This window comes from Acinonyx jubatus, chromosome E1, assembly GCF_027475565.1.
Source record: "Acinonyx jubatus isolate Ajub_Pintada_27869175 chromosome E1, VMU_Ajub_asm_v1.0, whole genome shotgun sequence".
NCBI classification, from domain to species: Eukaryota; Metazoa; Chordata; class Mammalia; order Carnivora; family Felidae; genus Acinonyx; species Acinonyx jubatus.
This window is the reverse complement of record NC_069397.1, coordinates 14,743,230-14,765,290: the sequence shown is the minus strand read 5'-3', so window position 1 is coordinate 14,765,290 and position 22,061 is coordinate 14,743,230. Positions and strand designations below refer to the sequence as shown.

Genomic DNA, 22,061 nt, shown 5'->3' with positions numbered 1-22,061 from the left:
AGGGAAAAGGGCGCACGGTGACCACTGGGCTGAGTACAAACAGGCCCATTAGGTGACCCACCTCAAAATAGCCATAACTCCCAGCTGACCAATGGGCCACTTACAACTGGGCACAGGTGCCGAAGAAGGAGCATACATTCCCATAACTCCTCACTCCCCACCTTAACTACAGCCCCCCACCACGGCCTCCTGGCAGATGTCTCTCCTTGGCTGTTCACCCACCGCTCCCTTGCAGTGTATTCAATAAACTCCCATCTCCTTTGTTCTGCCTTGGGTGAATTCTTTCCCTGCCCTCGCCTCCGGCTTCCACCTGGCCTCTACCTGATCGGCTTCCACCTGGCCTCTACCTGATCGGTTGCCCCACACCCAGCAGTGGTCTGGATTTGGCCTAGGGGCAGCAGTGTGCTAACCCCTGCTCTAGACACAAGAATGGAGACCTTAGGAGACAAGCCACCAGCCTCCCTTAAACAGACAGCTGCTAACCAAACGCTTTAGGTAACAATCAGATGGTTTTCTTGCCTGGTCACTCTGTATCCTCTGTACCTTTGACCTCCCAGTGCGGGTGAGGAGCCAATGGGAGTGCTCCCGCTACAGTGCTTTTGGACTGTGAGTGCTTTTGGTCTGTGTTAACACACAGACCTGTTAGAGGCTGATGAGGGCAACAGACCCTCCCGCGGAGAAACGCACACACAATTTGCTTGCATACAACTTTAAGGGGGTGTACAGTCCTCCTTAAGTTTATTCATGATCACCCGGAGGCCTCAAAACCCTAGGGGAAGATCCCTCGCTCACTCCAAAAAGAGAGCTAATTTTTTTTTTTATATACAAAAGAGCTCTTACAAAACACTTAAAAAAGATCAACATACCTGTAGAAAAACAGACAAATCGCACAAAGAAGCAATTCACAGAATACAAAAGATCACAAAAAAAGAGGTGGAAAGATGTTCTGCCTCGTAAACAATTAAAGGCAAATTAAAAAAAAATCATGGTATATCATTTTCACCAGATCAGACTGGCTAATGTTTAAAAGACTAATAACAGGGCACAGGAAGGGGTGTGGAGAAAGGGCCACTCTTACTCCTGCCGGTCCACCAGAACCAGTATGGGGAAGACCAGCAATCCCACTTCTGGGAGTTTATTTTACAGAAATATACATACAGGGGTGTGCACCTTAGCAACATCATAAATCAGAAAGACTGGGGACCTGGGGCGCCTGGGTGGCTCTGTCGGTTAAGCATCCGACTTTGGCTCAGGTCATGATCTCACGGTCCGTGAGTTCGAGCCCTGCGTCGGGCTCTGTGCTGACCGCTCAGAGCCTGGAGCCTGTTTCGGATTCTGTGTCTCCCTCTCTCTCTGACCCTCCTCCATTCATGCTCTGGCTCTCTGTCTCAAAAATAAATAAACATTAAAAAAAAAAAAATTAAAAAAAAAAAAACAGAAATAAAAATGCACAAAAGAGTACAGAGTAAATCTCCCTCCTGTCACAGAGGGCAAGGCAAGCAGAGTTCCCAGATTTGTGCATGTCACCCACACCCGAGTTGTCACCCACACCCTGAGCATCCCACATACACAGCCCTGTGCTGTGCCTTTCTCACCCAACACAGATCTCTCTGAACTCCCCATTTCCATGTGCCTCTACCAGACGGTTACCCCTTCCCACCAGGACAAAGTTAATAAGGCAAAGTGAACAGGATAGGCCCTGGGCTGGGCCTGGCCATGGGCTCACAGCCTGCAGGTAGAGGGGTCATGGAGATGCCAGCTACCTATTTAAGCTCCTTCCAAGAAGACCAGCAGTCCCAGGGCCCCTCAATAGCATGACTCGACTCACTAGTAGAAAGGGAAATCAGAAACCAGAGCGCCCTGCGAATGGCGACAGTAGATATTACATCATATAAGTTTTTCACGGGGAAACTAAGGCAAGCCAGACTTTGTTGTCGGGTGGAAATCTCTCTGAGAAACGTAGTATTCTCACTTCTTTCCCATCAGCCAGCTCTGAAGGGCAAGCCTGCAGAGAGCTCCCTTCGTCTTCCTGGGGAAGACATTTTTGGCCTTCTTTGACTCTCTTTCTTTCAACCTGGACCTTCCTGCAACCACTCTCACCTCAAAAAGAAACACATTCTGTGGTGTTCCACTGCTATAGGTAAGGTAGGCGCTCAAGCATCCCAAGAAAACATCTCCCTCCTCAGGTCGGCTCGCTGTGCCCTGGCATGTAGAAAACCAAGAAGAGACGCAGCCGGGTACTCCCCTGAGCTTTCCATTCCATTCTGGACAAAGGCAATGGTGAAGGGCGAGGAGATTCCAAGGGAGGATTGTTTCTAGAGTGCACTATTAGCCAGAGTTGCCATGGAAAAGGAGAGGAAAGAAAGTGGGCAGCAGCTTTTTTCCTTCCTGCTCCTGTCTTCTCTGGGTACGTGGCTAGTGAGGTGGCTTCCTCGGTACCTAAGCCAAGATCAGAAGGCAGGGGATGGGCTCACTCCGAGAGTCGTGCTCTGCTGCCTTCGGGCCTGCCTCCGGAACCTCCCAGCCCGGGAGGCCATGACTGGCTTTGCTAGGCCGCTTCATCACCAGCAGCCTCTCCTGCTTGGGATGTCCAGGCACAGGTAGGCCAACGGAAAGCAGGGCAACTGAAGCCAATAAAAGCTGCCTCAGATTCACAAGGAGATGACCAAACGAGAGAGCTTTAAAAAATCAATACTTACTGTTAACGAGGTGAAAGTCATGCACATCCCACCAAAGCCATTCAGAGACAGGGCGATGAAGATGAGCACAGACAGAGCTGGAAGGAAACAGAAGGCTCATCAGCCGGGAACCACGGCTGAGCTTCAGGGAGGCCTGGCCCACTGCCTCGCAGAGAGCAAGCAGAATGGACGACGGGCCATCGGGGGCTAGCGCCGGACACCCGGGGAGGGGGAGCTGGAACAGCCTCTTCCTCCTCACCCCCCTCCTCTTTGATTTTACAGGACTTGGACTCCTGCTAAAGGTCTGATGCCACCCCCTCCTTTCTCCATTAACCTTAGAGCAAGCCAGAGGCCCAAAGAAGCTGCTTCACCGAAACCAAAAATACGGGTCTTCAAAAATCAGTAGATGAGCCCAGCTAAGATTTTGATGAAACCCAAGTTCTATTTTGGTATTTGTTCTGAAAGTCTTTGAAGCAACAGCTCCACCTAAACAGGGTTGGGGACCAGTTGGATTCTAAGCCATTTTTTAAAAATGTAGGCTCTATGCCCAACTTGAGGCTTGAACTCACTACCTGAGATCAAGAGTTGCACGCTCTTCTGACTGAGCCAGTCAGGTGTCCCAGCTTTTTTTTTTTTTTAATTTTTTTTTTTTAATTGAGAGAGAGAGACAGACAGACAGACAGAGTGTGAGCAGGGGAGGGGCAGAGAGAGAGGGAGACACAGAATCCAAAGCAGGCTCCAGGCTCTGAGCTGTCAGCACAGAGCCTGAAGCAGGGCTCGAACCCACGAACCATGAGATGGTGACCTGAGCCGAAGTCGGACGCTTAACCGACCGAGCCACCCAGGCGCCCCCTAGGTGTCCCAGCTTTTAAGCCAACTTCACAGTGCTGGCCTAGGCTGCCTCAGGGGACTCAGCTCCCAACTTCTGGACACACCCCTCAGCTAGCCTGGTTCTTAGAACTTGTCTGGGGTTGGCATCAATGAAGCCATCAGGGACTGGCTTGGCTTGTGATGAGATGGGAGCACGGTACACCCTGGGAGCTTCTCTCAGACGTCTGTCTGGGGGACTGCTGTCTTACCCAGCCACCCGTTTGAGATAAGTAACTGCGTGAAGGCCTAACAGGCATCCCCTCCAATTTGAGCAGTAAGGCCTGGCATGGCTTCCTAGAGCAGATGGACCTGTGAGCACCTCTGGGCACTCTCTCTCCAGTCCCTGACCAAAGAGTAGAGGAAAAGCATACTCACAGTTTGGGTTACTTGCTCCATATGCAATCAGCAAGCAGGAGACAGCAAAGCAGGCACTAAAAACAAGCAGAAATAGTACATTATTTATTATTATTGTAAATAGTGTTATTTGGAAGTATTTACCATAGGTCAGATGTTTTCAGAAAATGTATATACATTCTCTCATTTAATTTAACATTTCTAAGGAGTATAATTGGCTCCGTTTTACTCATGAAGAAAATAAAACAAAAAGAAAGAAAAAAACAAACAAACTACATTCTCAAAAGTCTCATAGCTAGGAGGTGTCTTAAACTACAATTCAAGGCCCGAAGGCAGATCTGGTAAATACCACTATCTCCTGTGCCTTCCCCTCCCATCCTCAGACTGGAGAGGCCAAAGCTCTGAAGTGAGAGAGAGCACAATCCATTCTCCAGATTCCTCTGCCTGTCGTGCCAGGGGAGGAACAGAACCGCACTGAGCATGAGGGAGATAATGGCAGTTTCTGAGTCCTGGCTGCCTGGCTCCATCCTGGGGACAGAGGCCTCTCAAGCTCCAAAGAATGAGTGAAACTGATCTCCTACCCATGCCCTTCACGGTCACAGGCCTCACCCGTTGCAAACCACTGCCCTGCATGTGACCGTTCCCAGTGGGCCTGGTCTGGGGAGGATGCTGGCCTGAGAGGGCTAGCTTCTTGGTGGACTGACCCTGAGTCTGGCAGACTGGAGCTTTATGGACCATATCAGGAAGTGCACAAGATGAACCACTGCAGTGCCGGGGGGTGATGGAAACAGGAGGACTTCTGCTTTATCACTTTTTTTTTTTTTTTTTTTTGCAAAATTTTTTTAAATTTCAATTTTAGCTAGCTAACATACAGTGCAATATTGGTTTCAGGACTGGAATTCAGTGATTTTTTTTTTTGCAATTTTTAAAAATTGAAACTATTTTATCATTTTTAATCTTAGCCACTTTAATTGACATTTTTTTGTACATGCATCATAAAGCAACATAAAACATTAAAAATGGCATATGTGTATATAATTGATAATTCCATGCTTACATTGGACGTACATGTTCAAAATCTTTTTTTTCTGATGGGAGAGGTCAAAAAGATGGTGGAAACCAATGTTCTTAATGATAAGCGACTCCAAACCCTCCCAGGCGGGCCTGGGGCCCTGATCCTTTTTTATGCAGTATTGGCATGTCTCAAGGATCACAGGACCTACTGATTTGGTGGTGGAATGAGTAGGAAGCCCACTCTGGGTGGGCATTTAGGGAGGTCCACCATGCATCTGATAGCAGGTACAAGGATTCCCTACAGTGGGGACCTCAGCCCCAGGAGTCCCACCTGCCCACCCCCAACCCCTGCACTGACCTGCCCAGCAGCCTGAGCTTCCTCGGGCCATACTTGTCCATGACGATGCCTAGAGGTAGGGTGATGGCGCTGAGCAGGAAGGAGCCTACGGTGAAGGCCAAGTTTAGCATCTCATCCTGGGCCTTGCAGCTGAGCCAGCCATTCATCCAGCTGACCTCCTCGTGCTCCAGCTCTTCCGTGTCCCCCACTGTGCCGTTGGTGACATTCTCTGTGTGTGCAGAAGGAGGGAAACTTGACCACAGGGTTGAGGCCAGGATTCCCAAAGATCAGAGGGCAAATGCACATTCAGACCCCACTGGAAATGTCAGGGCTGGCTCTGGCTCCCCCACAGCAGGTGTGGCTGGCCATCTGGCCCCAGCCCCCTGGAGCGATAAGGTGGAGGCCCTGGTCTTTTGTGGAGGGCACAAACCCTTTGGAGAATCCAACGGAGGAGGCTCTACTCCTGCTCCTCAGAAAATGCATGTGAAGTCTTGTCCACAGTGTGAGGAGATTTATGTGTCCCTTGAAACACACAAGCCCCAGCTTGGGAGTCCCATTCTAGAGTAACCTATGCTCTGGAAGAATAGGCCTCAGGACCCAATGTAGGCTGTGGGGCCGCAGGTGGGCTAAAACCTCCTCAGCAGCTCTGTCCCTGGAAAAGGACAGCAGCCAGTATGTAGGCGGTCGATCCTAGATCACTTGGCAAGCACAGGCTGCTGGTCTCACCGCAACACTCCAGTTCTCCTCAGTCAACCAAAGGGAAGAGTGAGCGGGTCTCCTTTACTGCTAAGTACAGGAGACTTCTCATACCTACACCTGCTACCTCCCCTGGGTATTTTCACAGCATCGACCACCACACATACTGTGTCACAGAATCCCTGGGAAAGGTTTTTTTATTTTTTCAATTAAAAAAAACATATGTGTTAATGTTTATTCATTTTTGAGAGACAGAGAAAGAGAGTGAGCGGAGGAGGGTCAGAGAGAGAGAGAGACACAGAATCTGAAGCAGTCTCCATGCTCTGAGCTGTCAGCACAGAGCCTGATGCAGGGCTGAAACCCCCAAACCGTGAGATCATGACCTGAGCTGAAGTCGAACGCTTAACCGACTGAGCCACCCAGGCACCCCAGGAAAGATTTTTTTTTTAATTTTTTTTTTTTATATTTATTTATTTCTGAGACAGAGACAGAGCATGAGCAGGGGAGGGACAGACAGAGAGGGAGACACAGAATCAGAAGCAGGCTCCAGGCTCTGAGCTGTCAGCACAGAGCCCGACGCGGGGCTCGAACTCACAAACCGTGAGATCATGACCTGAGCGGAAGTCGGTCGCTCAACCGACTGAGCCGCCCAGGCACCCCAGGAAAGATTTTTTTAAAACAGTCCCAAGTTACTTGCTTTCACTCGTTGAGGTTCACCTTTCTTATTTTTCTTGCTGGGGGTCAAGTGTTGCTGTCCCCTGTGGCCACAATCTTGAGCTGCAATCTCAGCCCTTAACGGCCTCTCCAAAATCCACCCAGCACCAAGACAACAAAAACTAGGGAGGAAGAAGCACTGAAGCAGCTGAGGGCTGGAGGGTGGAGTGCAGGCCGGAAGGCGGCACAGAAGCCCTCCCTCCCTGACTGCCAGTTAAGAGATGCTGACTAATCCCACGAGGAGCAGCCTCTGATTAGATGCGAGGTCACACCGGGAGAGTCAAGGAAACACCTCTCTCCAGATAACTGCCTGACTCTGGATTGCGGCCCTCTGGCGCCAGGGCTATAAAGCTGAGGGCTGCAAAGGCCTGCCCAGGCCTCTCAGGGCTGCCCCAGGGTCACGGAAAAGGATGCACTTAAGGTGAATCATGCTATATGCCAACCTCCTAACCAACAAGCCCTGCTGGGGGCACACATGTTGAGGGTGAGGTGCTACAACCTGGCCTCTGGGTTCCAATTTTGGTGTCTCTACTTCCTACTTGTATAACCTCAGAAAAGTGACCTAATCCCACTCTATCTCAGTTTCTTTATGTGTAAAATGGCGTAACGTAATAGCAGTATCTACCTCCTAGAGTCTGCCTGGGAGATAAATGAGAAAATCCAGATAACGCTCTGGGACTCACATGGCCGTAGAAAGTACTCAATGAACAATAGTTATGAGTTATTATTATTACTATCATGGGAGTCCTGGGAGGGTGCACCTGGGTGGCGGCGGAGCCGGACAAAGTAACTGGGTGCAGGGTCCCATAACTGTGTGTGCGTAGCATGAATTTGCATCTAGTCGCCTGTTAGGCTGGGGGCCGTGTCCCCAGCACCTCACCCAGATCCTGGTGTATGGTAGCTATTTACTGAATGAATGAAAACAACGGAGTCAGATCACAACAGCCAAAAGGCCCCAGAGAGAAGAAAGGAACTAGGACATACGGAACCATGAAAATAGAGGGGACGCACGGAGATGACAGGCACATTGCTAACCTCCTAAAGCCACAGAGACAAGACCCAGCACGCCAGATTCTCCCCTCACCCCCAATCTCTGCCACTTCCAGTTTTCCAAAAGAGGCCCCACCATGTTGACAGCCCAAACACAGGACAAACAGGATCATCTGAGTCCATCAGCGTCCGGGTCAGAACCACCACACACCCTGCCTTAGCCAGCGGGCCCGAGCCGCTCATCCACTGTGGGATAGCCTCGGCAGAGGCCGGGCTGCCTCACAGGCTGGCACTGGTTTCTGGTGACAGCTCGGCCAGCAGCAACAGGAAGCAGGAGGACGGGGTCCCCACACAGCAACGGCCATCCCCACGTTGGTGTGCAGATAGGGGCAAAGCAGCACACGTGTGACAGGCTGGATGGGTGCAGAAGGCCCCTCAGGGCCCAGGATCGTTGGCTGGCGAACGCTGATTGCGGCCATGCAGGGTCTGGAGCCCATGACGGCACTGAAGGACACGAAATGGCCTGGATGGCTCAGTCGGCTGAGTGTCCGACTTCGGCTCAGGTCGTGACCTCACGGTTTGGTTAGTGAGTTCAAACTCCGCATCAGGCTCGCTGCTGGCAGAGCCCTCTTCAGATCCTCTGTCCCGTCTCTCTCTGACCCTCCCCTGCTCACACATGTGCGCGTGCTCTCTCTCTCACACAAATAAATAAACATTAAAAATAAATAAATAAATAAATAAATAAATAAATAAATAAATAAATGACACAAAATAACTCAGGACTCGGGAGCACGGCAGGATCTGCTGCTACAGGCAGGGAGCCAGAGCTGGACCGGGAACTGATGGAGCCAGGCAGCACCATCTCTGGGTAGAGGCCCCAGGGTGTCCACCCTCAGTTTCCCCAGAGCTGGACTCCTAAATCCATGATGATACTCACCAACAGAGAGAAGATAAATCCCAAGGCAATGTACCCAAAGCAGTCTCCCTGATTTGCCATAACTGGGGATGTCCACGGAAACATCTCGAATTATTTAGAGATGGCTAGACAGAGAAGCTCATAAGGAGAAAGGCAACACCAGGGGGAAGGATATCTGTCCCCCGTCTTTCATCTTACAGTCACTGCACACAGGAGCAGGGACCTTACACACCTTGGGCCACTGGCTTTCTCTCCTTAAAAAATTCCCTGCCAATAGGGCTGCCTGGCCCTCTGCCCTCCTGCCTCTAGGCAGGGATGTCCAGCAACAGGTCAGCCTGGGGTGGAGGGTCCCAATGGCCTCTCTTCATCTGCCCATGAAGCAATTCAAAAGTGTCCCTTGCTCCTAGAGGGGACTAAATCTTCGGTGAGCCCAGAAGCTTTGTTGGCAGTAAACAGTCCACGTGAATAGTCACAGATCTAGGAGATGCCCAAACACAGCCACACCCAAGCTGTTCCTCTCCCTCTGCTCTCACCTGGGCCACCGTGGGCCAGGAAAGACACAAACAGATAAGCACAGAGGAAGTGTCAAGCCCTGGGGTGCCCCTCTGCTCCCAGACTAGAGCTCAGGCCTCACTCCAAACCGGCCTGCTCTGCACCTCACTTGCACCTGTTTATCAAACAGATGTCTCTGCAGTGGGCGGCCAGGGTGGCCTGGCCCAGCCCAGCAGGGAAAGGTGAATCAAGAGGACAGGCAAGGAATTGGTGTGGCCCGAGTGTGCTGAGAAAATAGCTTCGAGGCTGCTTAGGGGCAGGGAAGAGAGAACAAAGCCTGCACTGTTCAGCCCTCCTCCCAGAAGACTCGCACACAATCTGCACAGTGAAAGTAGGGGACAAAAGGGGGTGCTATGACCCCACTCAGGTCCCCCGGACATCTCTGGGTCAAAGAGGGAGCTCCCCCCGCCCCAGAGAAACAAAGGGAATGAGGAACAGAACAGCTGGCTGCATGATAGGGAGCGAGGGACACGGGGCTGGAGAGCCCTCCAAATTTGTGAGCAGCCCCCTTCTCTGACTGGCTGTTCACTGGGCCCTCCACCCAGGATGCAGGCCCCTGGACCTCCCTGCTGATGGTCCCTGCCCCAGGATCTCCTGTCTGTCTCCCAAATCCTTAGTCTATCCGGCAACAGGAAGCAGCATCTCAGTCCAACAGGGGGATGTAGGTGAGAGGTCAGTCTCAGACACAGAGCAAACAAAAGGCAGGACACAGACAGAGGGCCATCGTGGGGAGGCCAGGGCCTAGCCCCTTGCTGCGGTCCCAGAGTGCCTGTGTATGCTGGCTGCTATATTCAGTGGTATTCGTTCTGTTTCACTCAGTGCCCTCTCACCCCCACCCAGACGCCACACGAGGACACCAGCAAGTTGCTTGCCCAAGGTCTCCCAGACAGTACATTATGGGGAAGCTGAACTTGAATCCAGGCTGCCAGACCCCAAAGTTCCTGCTTTTAACCTTCAGGCTGTGCTGATGCTGTACCACCTGAGTTAGAGGCATTTCAGAGAAAATATGCTGAGGGAATGGAGACAGCCCAAGGCTATCACAGTGTCGGGGACAGCACCAGGTGGCTCTTAATGACACCTAGTGTGAATGGGACCGTCCCCAAGATCCTCCCTGAAAGACAACCCAAGCTGAACAGAACCTTAATGCAACACCACGAAGGCAGGTGGGGCCAGCGGATGTGGGGGAGGGAAACTGGGTCATGAAATGGGCAGGAGGAAGGCAGGGGTGGTAGGAAGGGACGCTGAGGGCACCAGCTCCTTTCTGTGATGCATCCTGAGGCCGAGGGCACCAGCCTTTAGACCTTACCCGTTGCTACAGAATACTTTTTTTTTTTTTTAATCCAAAATACACTGGGCGGGGTTGTGGGAGGGATGGAAACAGTCACATTCATAGCAATAGAAGTAAAAGGGTGGGTTTTCAAAAGCTATCAAAGGCCAGCAGCCTTTGAGTGAGGCAGAGACCGTTAAAAGAGGGTCTCTAAGCAACAGGGAATGTCTCTTGTCCACATCTGCAGCTTCAGCCCACCTGCAGGGGACCAGTCCTGGCTCTGCTTCCCTGCTGTGACAGCAGCACCTCTGCCCCTTCAGGGCCCAGTTTTGTTTCGTGAGGGGTTCAGCTCCCCTGCCACCACAGGCAGAGAGACTGCAGTGGTCAAGAGCACAGAACTGGGATCTGCCTCGGCATCCACGGAGGAGCTGGACTGAGACTTCCTCAGGCAGAGGCCGCGACTCCATCCCCCACCCCACGCCCAGAATGTGGCAAGACCTCAACAATTTTTAAGAATCTAATAGGTGAACGTGATGGTCACCCTCTTCTGCCTCTGTCTCTTCTTCCTGCCTTGAGAATAAAATCCAACTTCCCGGGGCGCCTGGGTGGCTCAGTTGGTTGAGCGTCCGACTTCGGCTCAGGTCAGAATCTCACGGTTCATGGGTTTGAGCCCCACATCAGGCTCTGTGCTGACAGCTCAGAGCCTGGAGCCTGCTTAGGATTCTGTATCTCCCTCTCTCTCTCTGTCCCTCCCCTGCTCATGCTCTGTCTCTGTCTCAAAAATAAAATATAAAAACATTAAAAAAATTTTTTTTAAATAATTAATTAATTAAATAAAATCCAACTTCCCCAAGTGGCCTCCTAGGCCCAATGGGCCTTGGCTCCTTCCCACTCTCCTTGCCCCCTCCTCTCCCAACTCACCCCTCTTGGCCCTCTAAACATCAGAGAGGCCCTGACACCCAAGTTGAACCAGGTGCCCTCTGTGGCTCTCCTTCCTGGCACCCTGCTCTCCACTGGAGTTCTGACCCCCTCTTGGAATTATATGGTCTGTGTGTTTAATGCTGGCAGACTACAGACTCCCTCGGGACTGCTCTACACCCCCAGCACAGCACCTCAATTAAATGTTTACTGAACGTGGAGGTTAGAGGAAGAGGAGATTAACAGCCCCCTGATCTGACCCTGTCCAAGAGGGCCATCAGATGACAGAGAGAACGAAGAAAGAGGTCAAGAGTGGGTAGGTATGACAGCCATCCGGAGGCCAGAAGGATACGGTTCTGGAAAAGCCCTGTTCTTCCTGGGCTGGGAAGCCAGTCAGCTTCCTATCCACACCAGGAGGCAAAGCCCAAAGGCCCACCCCCAGTCCTTATCAATCCTGTCTGGTGGGCAAGGCAAAAAGAGCTGAGAGGCAACAGAGAAACGCGCATTTTCTTTCCTTCTCCCACCTCACTATGCTGGAACCCAACACCGTGTCTGTGGTGAGATTCTGGCTGGAGTCCCAAGAACCTTTCAACAGGTTCAGGCAAATTTTCTTTAGAGAACAAACTAAATCAAAGGTCCTAAAAGCAACCAAAAGCTGACAAATTTGCATCTCAATCAGATGTAGACCAGTATGTTTTCACAGTCTAATTCAATAAATGGCCCAAAGGCTTCTCTGTAGTTCAGCCACCTACCAAGTTTGAAAATATTAGGCCTAAGCAGAAACCTTGACCCTAAATCCTCCAGACAGTCCCAGTTAGGCATGGAGGAGACTCCTGGCCCCCAAAGGCAACAGGCTACTTGGACTCCAAGAAGCAAGGAGCAGCGAGGCCAGAGATAAGCTAAGTGGAACCGGCAGGCCTGTCCGTCAAGGATGCTGGGTCAGCAGGTTTGCCAGGTAGTCAGAAAAAACAAAATCAAAGGCAGGAGCAAAGGCACGGGATAAGAAGTTGATGTTCAACCTACAACCTGACCCTTCACCTTCACTTTGCTTTATAGAAGGGACGGGTCAAGCCTCTCTAGGGCTTAAACACCAACTCAGCACTGTGTCGGCACAATCTCCAGGACTCCTCCCATTTTAACGAAGGAAGAAGCCAAGGTCGAGGCAGGAATGAAATGACCAGCCTCGATGCTGCCAATACCATAAAATAATTAAGCAGTGGACAATCTGGTGGATAAAACCCTAGAATCGGACCTTCCACAAGAGGTCCAAAAAAAAAAAAAAAAATCGACCACAACAGTCCCTCAGTCTGGACGCGATGCTAAAAGCTTCATCTGGGGATGATGATGTTTCTTACTGTTCTTAAAACCCTCGCTGTACCTTGAAAGAATCCATCAAAGAGGCAAGCAGGAAGGGTCATGATCTAAAGCAGGAGGGCGGGGAAGGAGCCAAACACTCCAACCTGCTCCTTCCAGATAGTCCTTAATCTGCTAACATCTCTTGGGCAAAGCAGAAAGCTCGTTCAAGGAACAAGGTCTGAATGACTCTCCCATCTCCCAAGATTTCTTGCTGATGTGGGGAAAGTTCTGCCAAGAACCTTTAGGCTATTGGAAATATTTCCGAGTAGCTAAAGGCTAAAGGTTATAAATGACATACTCTCTGTCCTCTCTCCCAGGTGGCCTCTACATCTCCTCCATTTCTCCTGCTCTAAACTTGTCCCGCAAAGCTTGCCTAGAGACTGAAACACTTGGGGATCTCCTGGGACTGTCAGGAGAGGGAAACAAGGAGGATTCTACATGGGGTTCCAGGCAGCGTGAGCTGGTCCAAAGTTTTCTCTCCCCCTCAATTTAGAACTCTAGGAAGAAAAGGCATGCCAGCGGTGTGATTCAGAGGGACAGACTTAAGCTATCTCCCTCTAAGGGGACTCGCACAGGGGTTGGCTGACAAAGGAACTGGGAAGAGATATTCCAGAGTTCAACTATTAGATAGCCCCTGTTGGGGACAACAGGAGGGCAGAAGGAAACATTTCCTATCAAGGTTACCTAAGAAAGGGGATGCAGGGTAGAGGTGGGGACTTGGGTCCCACTTCTTGGCTTAATCTACTGGCCTATAGCAATTAGGATCCTTAAACGGGGTCAGGGGGCATGTGAGGGTAGGAGTGGGGGTTACACTCCTTGTAGACAAGCATCCTCAACCTGCGTTCAGCAACACCAATGATGCAGCAAAGGGAGAGGACAGAACTAGTGTTATTTCCTTAAATACTCCCCTTGCCTTCCCCTACCATGATAGACAGATAGAAGGCCACAGAGACATTCTCATGGCCCGTGGGAGAAATGTCCTTTGGAAAATCATAAAGCAGCAAAAACAGACAAGAAATTGTAGCTGACATGCCCTTAAGAGACTCCATAATGGCCTAAAAAACATCTAGATTCTAGATGAAACTTCGATGGGGTGGAGGCCAAGCCACTTCCTCTCTCTCTTGCTGCACCCCAACCATTGAGTCAGGAGTTCCTCTTTCTCACAGTCAGAGAGCAACATATTTAGTTCAAGTCAAGTGATACGCCAGACACCAGGAGGAGAGAAATCCAGCAAGGTTCCTAGGTGGCAGAAAGAACATCCCGGACCTGGAGGTTCTGGAACTACCAGAGTCCTCAACTGTGTGGCCTTGGACAAGTCAGCAGATCTGTCTGAGCCTCAGTTTCTTCACCCACAAAACAGGGACAATGATATGTACCCAGCTGAGCTGGCTGATGATCAAATGGGGCTTTTGCTAAACGGGAGGCGCTGCGCAGCGAGGCGGTATTGCCGGCCGGGTCCTCACTGCCATCTCGCCCTCTCCCAAAGCTCCCACTCCGGGAACCACCCCGAGCCCGAGACGCCCGTCTCACCTGGCTCAGTACACAGGTATGAGTAGAAGCCCTCCGACTTGAGCATGATGAGCAGCGAGCCCCAGCCCAGGAGGACTGCCGAGAAGAGGAGGTTTTCCAACACGGCTGTGCAGGCCATCCACCAGCGGCGCCGATGGGCAGTGGCCAGGGTGGGCGCCATGGCGCGGCGCGGCGGCCCTGCTCCGGCTCTGCAGCCACCTGCACACAGACCCCAGTCAGCGTCAGCGCCCGGCCCTGCCCAGCCTGTGTGGCCAACCCGGGCCGCTGCCGCAGCGCGCGCAGCTTGTCACCCCTCCGTGGCCCGGACCGTGGGTGCGCACAGCGAAGGAAGCCCCAGCCCTGCCTGGGTCCCAGGCCAACCTGTCCGCGGCTGGCTCGTACGTCTGCCCTCAGCTACGGGACAGCGGCCCCGGCCAGGCAGGGAGACCTCTCCCTTGGCTCATCCCGAGGAAACCTGAAGCATGAAAACAGGAGGGACTAACGCATGCTCAGGGACGTGGAATTAATCCTGGCTCTCCGCAGGACTGACATAGCTTGGGGACTGTCAGGGGAGGCACCTTCAGGTCCGGATACCTGGGCAGGGCCATACCTGAGGACTGCCACTCCCTGGGACCCTGACAGGAGCCCTCCCGCCCGCACTCGAGACCCTTCCCCAGAGCTGGTTCCTTCAACCACAAGATCAGCGCAGGGAATCCGGAACGGCCCGCCCCCGGCCCGCTCATAGGCTGGACGGCTAGGAACTGCTGCGCCATTGGCCGCTGTCTAGGTCGCTAGGCGCTGCGGCCACGCGAACCCCGCATGGGAGAGGCGAAGCCGGTTCAAACCGGCGGCGCGAGCCACCTGCACGACCCCCATTCCGGCTGCTTCCGCGCCATTTAGTCTGTTCCCATGGAAGCGGACCCCCCCGTCCCTCCATCTCCGAGCTGCCTCCTCCATTCGTCATCTCTTCCCTGGCAGACCTTCATCCAATCTGTTTCCTCTCATAGTTATACATCTTCTCCCTATGCCCCTATTCGTGCGCCTTCTGTCCCCCTAGCACCTTCTCCCAGATCCCCAAGACCCAGCTCACCCGGCTTCTACTAGCGTGTATCGGGCCCGGCCGGCGCCTTTTCTGCCTCCTTTTATTCCAGAGCTTTTATTTCGACCCCAAGACGAAAACACTGTCGCACGCTGATTGGCTGAGTGGGGGCTGGAAACAGGCATTGGCCAATCAGCAGCTACCCGCCCGCCCGGCGGCGAGCAGAAGCCGGTTCCGGCCGGACTTGAGAGACAAACAAGAGAGCTCGGGCGGGGGGGGGGGGGGGGGGGTTGCCGGGGGCAGCGGTGGGTTGCCTCTGGTGCTACTGCTGCCTTAAACTGGAGTAACAGCCGGGCTGGGAATTCCCCGGGGCATTGCCCCAGCGTCTCTCTAGAGCCTTACTCCGAAGCTCTGACCCTGGGTTCGGTCCCCTCTGTGGATGTTCTGGTGGACTGCATGCCTGCCTCCCTCGCACACCCAGCTGGGCTCTTGCACTCCGTTCTACTCCAGCCCGCTACATAGTCCCCAGCTTCCCCTCTGTCCTGGGCACCACGTCCCGATGCCCTGGCTCCGTGTGGGTCGTTCGCTCCTGCCGTCTCCATTGCCTCTCCCACGCAACGCTGCCATCCCCGGCTGCCCTCGGGCTTTGTGTTCTGATTTCTCGCTCTCCTGTCCCCAGTGTTCTCCATCCAGGCGCTGTCTGCACATCCCGGATCCCCGGACTCCTGTGCAGGCGTGCTATGCCTCTTCCCTGCTCTCCTGATTCATCGACCCTTCTCCTGGGTGCCATCTGCCCGATCCCTAGAAGATGCTCTTGGGGGATCCCTAGGTGGGAGTTTGGGGCTTGTCTATACCCTAGGACGGTTTTCTCCCATCCACTGATCCCTCGCCCACCCGTTCCTGCTGTCCTTGGTCCCCTTGGGGACCCCTACCCAGAGTTGTCTATCCCATCCCCATTGTCCTGCGCCGCCACCACCCCCTTACGCCCCATTCCCGGACGTCTCCTTTAAGGGCCCTCTCTGGTGACGCGGTGGGCAGCGCCTCGGGGAAAGCGCGTGGAATCGGGAGGACTCTGGGCTTCCAGTCTGATCAGAGCTGGACCTGTCCCCAGGACTGCTAGGGCAGGGGGATGAGCCCCGGCACTGGGGAGGTTCAGCAGCCCAGATGCGTCTTCCGGATCGGAGTTGCCAGCCCGATCTCTGAGGACCCTCGGGCTCCCCCAGATTCAGCTTGGTCTCCCTCGGCTCGCTTTGGGAGCTGGCTTATTCCAGGGCTCTGGGAGCCTCAACAGCCTCCCCTTTCATGTCCTTGAATCCGAGTGCGCCCCCTGCCGCCATGAACCCACCGCTGGCAACCTTGCTCACACCACGCCTGGCGCTGTGGGCTTGGGGGAGATACTGGCTGGTTACCTATCAGGTTACCCACCCTCACAGAATCTCACCCACTCACTCCTCACTTGCGACTGTCATTTGATAAACTTCAGTCCTTCTCTCCCTCCTACTTCCACCTGTCTAAGGGACGTCTTCAGGCAGCTGTTCGATAGACATCTCTGAACTGTTTCAAAAACCATCAAAAATGATTCACTCTCTACCCCCAAAACTGTCCCTCCCATTCTTTCTCAGATAATAGCACCACTACCATAAAACCATCTTTTCAACAAATATTTATTGGGCAACTGCTGTTATTCTCCCTCTCCTTCACCCCATCCCCACCCCACCAATACAGCCGTATCTCCTAAATATTTATCATCTGTGTACTGGCACAAGAACAGACACTCAGATCAATGGAACAGAATAGAGAACCCAGAAATGGACCCACAAACATATGGCCAACTAATATTTGACAAAGCAGGAAAGAATATCCAATGGAATAAAGACAGTCTCTTCAGCAAGTGGTGCTGGGAAAACTGGACAGCGACATGCAGAAAAATGAACCTGGATCACTTTCTTACACCATACACAAAAATAAACTCAAAATGGATGGAAGACCTAAATGTAAGACAGAAAGCCATCAAAATCCTCGAGGAGAAAGCAGGCAAAAACCTCTTTGATCTTGGCTGCAGCAACTTCTTACTCAACACCTCTCCAGAGGCAAGGGAAACAAAAGTAAAAATGCACTACTTGGACCTCATCAAAATGAAAAGCTTCTGCACAGCAAAGGAAACAATCAGCAAAACTAAAAGGCAACCGACAGAATGGGAGAAGATATTTGCAAATGACATATCAGATAAAGGGTTAGTATCCAAAATATACAAAGAAGTTATCAAACTCAACACCCAAAAAACCCCCAAATAATCCAGTGAAGAAATGGGCAAAAGACATGAATAGACACTTCTCCAAAGAAGACATCCAGATGGCCAACCGACACATGAAAAAATGCTCAACAATACTCATCCTCAGGGAAATACAAATCGAAACCACAATGAGATACCACCTCACACCTGTCAGAATGGCTAACTTTAACAACTCAGGCAACAACAAATGTTGGCAAGGATGTGGAGAAAGAGGATCTCTTTTGCATTGTTGGTGGGAATGCAAGCTGGTGCAGCCACTCTGGAAAACAGTATGGAGGTTCCTCAAAAAACTAAAAATAGGTCTACCCCACGACCCAGCAATTGCACTACTAGGGATTAATCCACAGGATACAGGTGTGCTGTTTTGAAGGGACACATGCACCCCCATGTTTATAGCAGCACCATCAACAATAGCCAAAGTGTGGAAAGAGCCCAAATGTCCATCGATGGATCACTGGATAAAGAAGATGTGGTATACATATACGATGGAGTATTACTCGGCAATCAAAAAGAATGAAATCTTGCCATTTGCAACTATGTGGATGGAACTGGAGGGTATTATGCTAAGTGAAATTAATCAGTCAGAGAAAGACAAAGATCTTATGACTTCACTCATATGAGGACTTTAAGGGACAAAACAGATGAATACAAGGGAAGGGAAGCAAAAATAATATAAAAACAGGGAGGGGAACAAAACCTAAGAGACTTAAATATGGAGAACAAACAGAGGGTTACTGGAGGGGTTATGGGAGGGGGGATGGGCTAAATGGGTAAGGGGCACTAAAGAATCTACTCCTGAAATCATTGCTTCACTATATGCTAATTTGGATGTAAATTTTAAAAAATAAAAAAGTTAAAAAAATAAATAAAATATTTATATATGATATTTGAAAAAAAAAAAAAATCATCTGTGTCCGAAGGATTGCAACTGCCGTTCATCCAGCCTCCAATCTCAGCCCCTCAAATCCATTTCTTTACCCAACCCCATCCCAGTGAGCTGTGGGAAATGTAAATCTAACTTTAGTAAATGTGACTTCTGCTAAAATCCTTCAGAAACTTTACTATTTGTCCTGTAGGGTAAAGTTCAAGTTCTTCAGCCTGACCCACAGACTCCTCCCCACCAGTCTCCCACCCCCTAGAGGCCAGTTGATGCTTCAATCACAGGGAATTGCTTGTAGTTCCTGCACATGCTGTTCTCTCACCTCTGGCCCTCAAACATACCCTCTTCTTGGATAGCACCTCCTTCAGGAAGCCTTCCCTAACCACTCCCAAAAATATTCACTATCTTAGTCTACTGATTGCACTGTTTTATAACCATCAGTTCATCTGTTTGTCTCTCCCTTTCCCCACTGACTGTGAACTATTTAGGTCTTACTCAACTTCAAATCACCACCCCCCTTAACACGGAAGCATGAAGCAGATGCACAATACTGTGACTGAGTGAAAACATGAACAAATGAAAAGGGGTGGAAGGTACATGCTTCTAGGGACAAAGGATTCAAAGCTGGGAGAATGATGGTAATGACTATAATAATTACCCTTCATTGAGAATTAAAAATTTACTAGGTGCTTTAGTTTGTGGCATTTAATCCCCTCCATAACTCTGGGAGATGGCCATTAACCCCATTCCAAAGTCACAAAACAAGTATATCAGAACTGAGATTTGAATCCATAGCTATTTGAATGAAATTCTGGGTTTGTTTGTTTTTTTTAAGTCTTTTTAATGTTTATTTATTTTTGAGAGAGAGAGTGCGAGCTTACAGAGGGGGAAGGGCAGAGAGAGAGAGAGAGACAGAGGATCCTCCCTGACAGGAGACAGCCCGTTGCGGGACTTGATCATGACCTGAGCCAAAGTCGGACACTCAACCGACTGAGCCACCCAGGTGCCCCTTTTTTCAGTCTTTTTATCAAGGATGTTAAAACTCCAAAACCAGCGCTGCTGGCAAATCATAAAGAAATAAAATCCCTTAAAGTACTAGAAGAAAATGCAGATGATTGTTTCACTAGTTTTAGGGTAGAGAAGACCTTCCACTAAAAATGACATGAAACTCATAAGACAAAAAGACTATCTAAATTAAAATTTTAAATTTCTGGGGCACTGGGGCACTTGGGTGGCTCAGTCGGTTGAACAGCTGATTTCGGCTCAGGTCACGATCTCTTGGTTCACAAGTTTGAGCCCTGGATCGGGCTTTGTGCTGACAGCTCAGAGCCTTGAGCCTGCATCAGATTCTGTCTCCCTCTCTCTCTGCCCCTTCCCTGCTTGCATTCTGCTCTCTCTCTCTAAAATAAACATTAAAAAAAATTTTTTTTTAATTTCTGGGGTGCCTGGGTGGCTAAGTTGATTAAGCATCCAACTTTGGCTCAGGTCATGATCTCACAGCCCCACATCATGCTCTGTGCTGACAGCTCAGAGCCTGGATCCTGCTTTGGATTCTGTGTGTGTGTGTCTCTCTCTCTGCCCCTCCCCCGCTCATGTTCTGTCTCCATTTCTCAAAAATAAATAAATGTTAAAAATTTTTTTTTAAACTTTAAATTTCTACAGAGGGAAAAAAAAAACTATAAACACCATTAACCGACCAATCACAAATGGGGCAAAGAATTCATATCCTTGATACACATAAAGGCAATTATAAATCAGTGAGGAAAAGAGAAACACCTCACCTGAAAACTGAGGAAAGAGGGGCACCCAGGTGGCTCAGTAGGTTAGGCATCTGACATCAGCTCAGGTCATGATCCCACTGTTTGTGGGTTCAGGCCCCTAATCAGGCTCTCTGCTGTCAGAGCCTGGAGCCTGGTTTGAATCCCCTGTCTCCCTCTCTCTCTGCCCCTGCCCCACTCACACACTCTCCCTCAAAAATAAACATCTAAAAAAACATGGGGCGCCTGGGTGGCTCAGTCAGTTGAGCGTCCGACTTCGGCTCAGGTCATGATTTCACAGTCTGTGAGTTCGATCCCCGCATCAGGCTCTGTGCTGACAGCTCGGAGCCTGGAGCCTGCTTTGGATCCTGTGTCTCTCTGCCCCTCGCCTGTTCATGCTCTGTCTCTCTCTGTCTCAAAAATAAAAACATTAAAAAAATAAAATAATAAAATAAAATAGTGGAAAGAATATAATCAGATAGCTCATAGGAAAAAATACAAGTAATTATTAAAGATACAAGAAGCAGCTCAACCTTAGAATAATCATAGAAATTTACATTTTAATGATATAATTTTTGATGGCTAAAAAAACAAAAGCAAAAAAAAAACTTTATCTGTACAAAGATGTTAACTTTTTTTTTTTTAATTTTTTTTTTCAACGTTTATTTATTTTTGGGACAGAGAGAGACAGAGCATGAACGGGGGAGGGGCAGAGAGAGAGGGAGACACAGAATCGGAAACAGGCTCCAGGCTCCGAGCCATCAGCCCAGAGCCCGACGCGGGGCTCGAACTCACGGACCGCGAGATCGTGACCTGGCTGAAGTCGGACGCTTAACCGACTACGCCACCCAGGCGCCCCAAAGATGTTAACTTTTTAAGAAGCTTTAGCATGTTATCACTTTATTATTCTTATTGTGCTAAAATAATGAGACACCTGCGAACGCAAGCTGGTGCAGCCACTCTGGAAAACAGTATGGAGGTTCCTCAAAAAACTAAAAATAGAACTACCCTACGACGCAGCCATTGCACTACTAGGCATTTAAACAAGGGATACAGGTGTGCTGTTTCGAAAGGACACATGCCTCCTCATGTTTATAGCAGCACTATCAACAATAGCCAAAGTATGGAAAAAGCCCAAATGTCCATCAATGGATGAATGGATAAAGAAGATGTGGTGTGTGTGTATGTGTGTGTGTATATATATATACATACATATATATATATATACATATATATATATATATATATATATATACACATATATATATAGGAGTATTACTCGGCACTCAAAAAGAATGAAATCTTGCCATTTGCAACTACATGGATGGAACTGGAGGGTATTATGCTAAGTGAAATTAGAGAAAGACAAATATCATATGACTTCCTTCATATGAGGATTTTAAGAGACAAAACGGATGAACATAAGGGAAGGGAAACAAAAATAATACAAAAACAGGGAGGGGGACAAAACAGAAGAGACTCATAAATATGGAGAACAAACTGAGGGTTATTAGAGGGGGTGTGGGAGGAGGAATGGGGTAAATGGGGAAGGGGCATTGAGGAAACTACTCCTGAAATCATTGTTGCAGTATACGCTAATTTGGATGTAAATTTAAAAAAATAAAATTAATAGTAATAATAATAATAATGAGACACCATTTCAACCTATTAGACTGGGTGTGGGAACACAGTTCCTATCATCATTTGCGAGAATGCAAAACCACATAACTTTTTTGGACGGTAATTTGGAGTAAGTACCCAAATGGTTACTTTTTTTTTTAATGTTTATTCATTTTTACGAGAGAGAGAGAGAGAGAGAGAGAGAGAGGGAGAGAGAACAAGGCGGGGAAGGGCAGAGAGAGAAGCAGACACCGAATCGGAAGCAGGCTCCAGGCTCTGAGTTGTCAGCACAGAGCCTGAC

At 50.0% G+C, this 22,061-nt stretch overlaps 1 protein-coding gene across 3 annotated transcripts in view; it reads right to left on the bottom strand.

The window, feature by feature from the left end:
- The window catches only part of SLC43A2 (solute carrier family 43 member 2), a 36,504-nt gene extending 21,111 nt beyond the window's left edge, over nucleotides 1–15,393 (bottom strand). Inside the window, exons 1-5 of one of the 3 annotated variants that reach the window (XM_053212331.1) lie at nucleotides 15,262–15,393; nucleotides 14,193–14,390; nucleotides 5,275–5,482; nucleotides 3,924–3,979; nucleotides 2,700–2,776 (exon numbers count right to left, since the gene is read on the bottom strand). In XM_053212331.1, coding sequence (XP_053068306.1) covers nucleotides 2,700–2,776; nucleotides 3,924–3,979; nucleotides 5,275–5,482; nucleotides 14,193–14,352 — 501 coding nt within the window. In that variant the 5' untranslated portion in view covers nucleotides 14,353–14,390; nucleotides 15,262–15,393. Of the gene's footprint in view, nucleotides 1–2,699; nucleotides 2,777–3,923; nucleotides 3,980–5,274; nucleotides 5,483–14,192; nucleotides 14,391–14,552; nucleotides 14,665–14,781; nucleotides 15,211–15,261 lie in introns of those variants that run through there. The other 2 variants (XM_015081385.3, XM_053212332.1) reach the window with 2 other exon arrangements.
- Nucleotides 15,394–22,061: the final 6,668 nt, after the last annotated feature.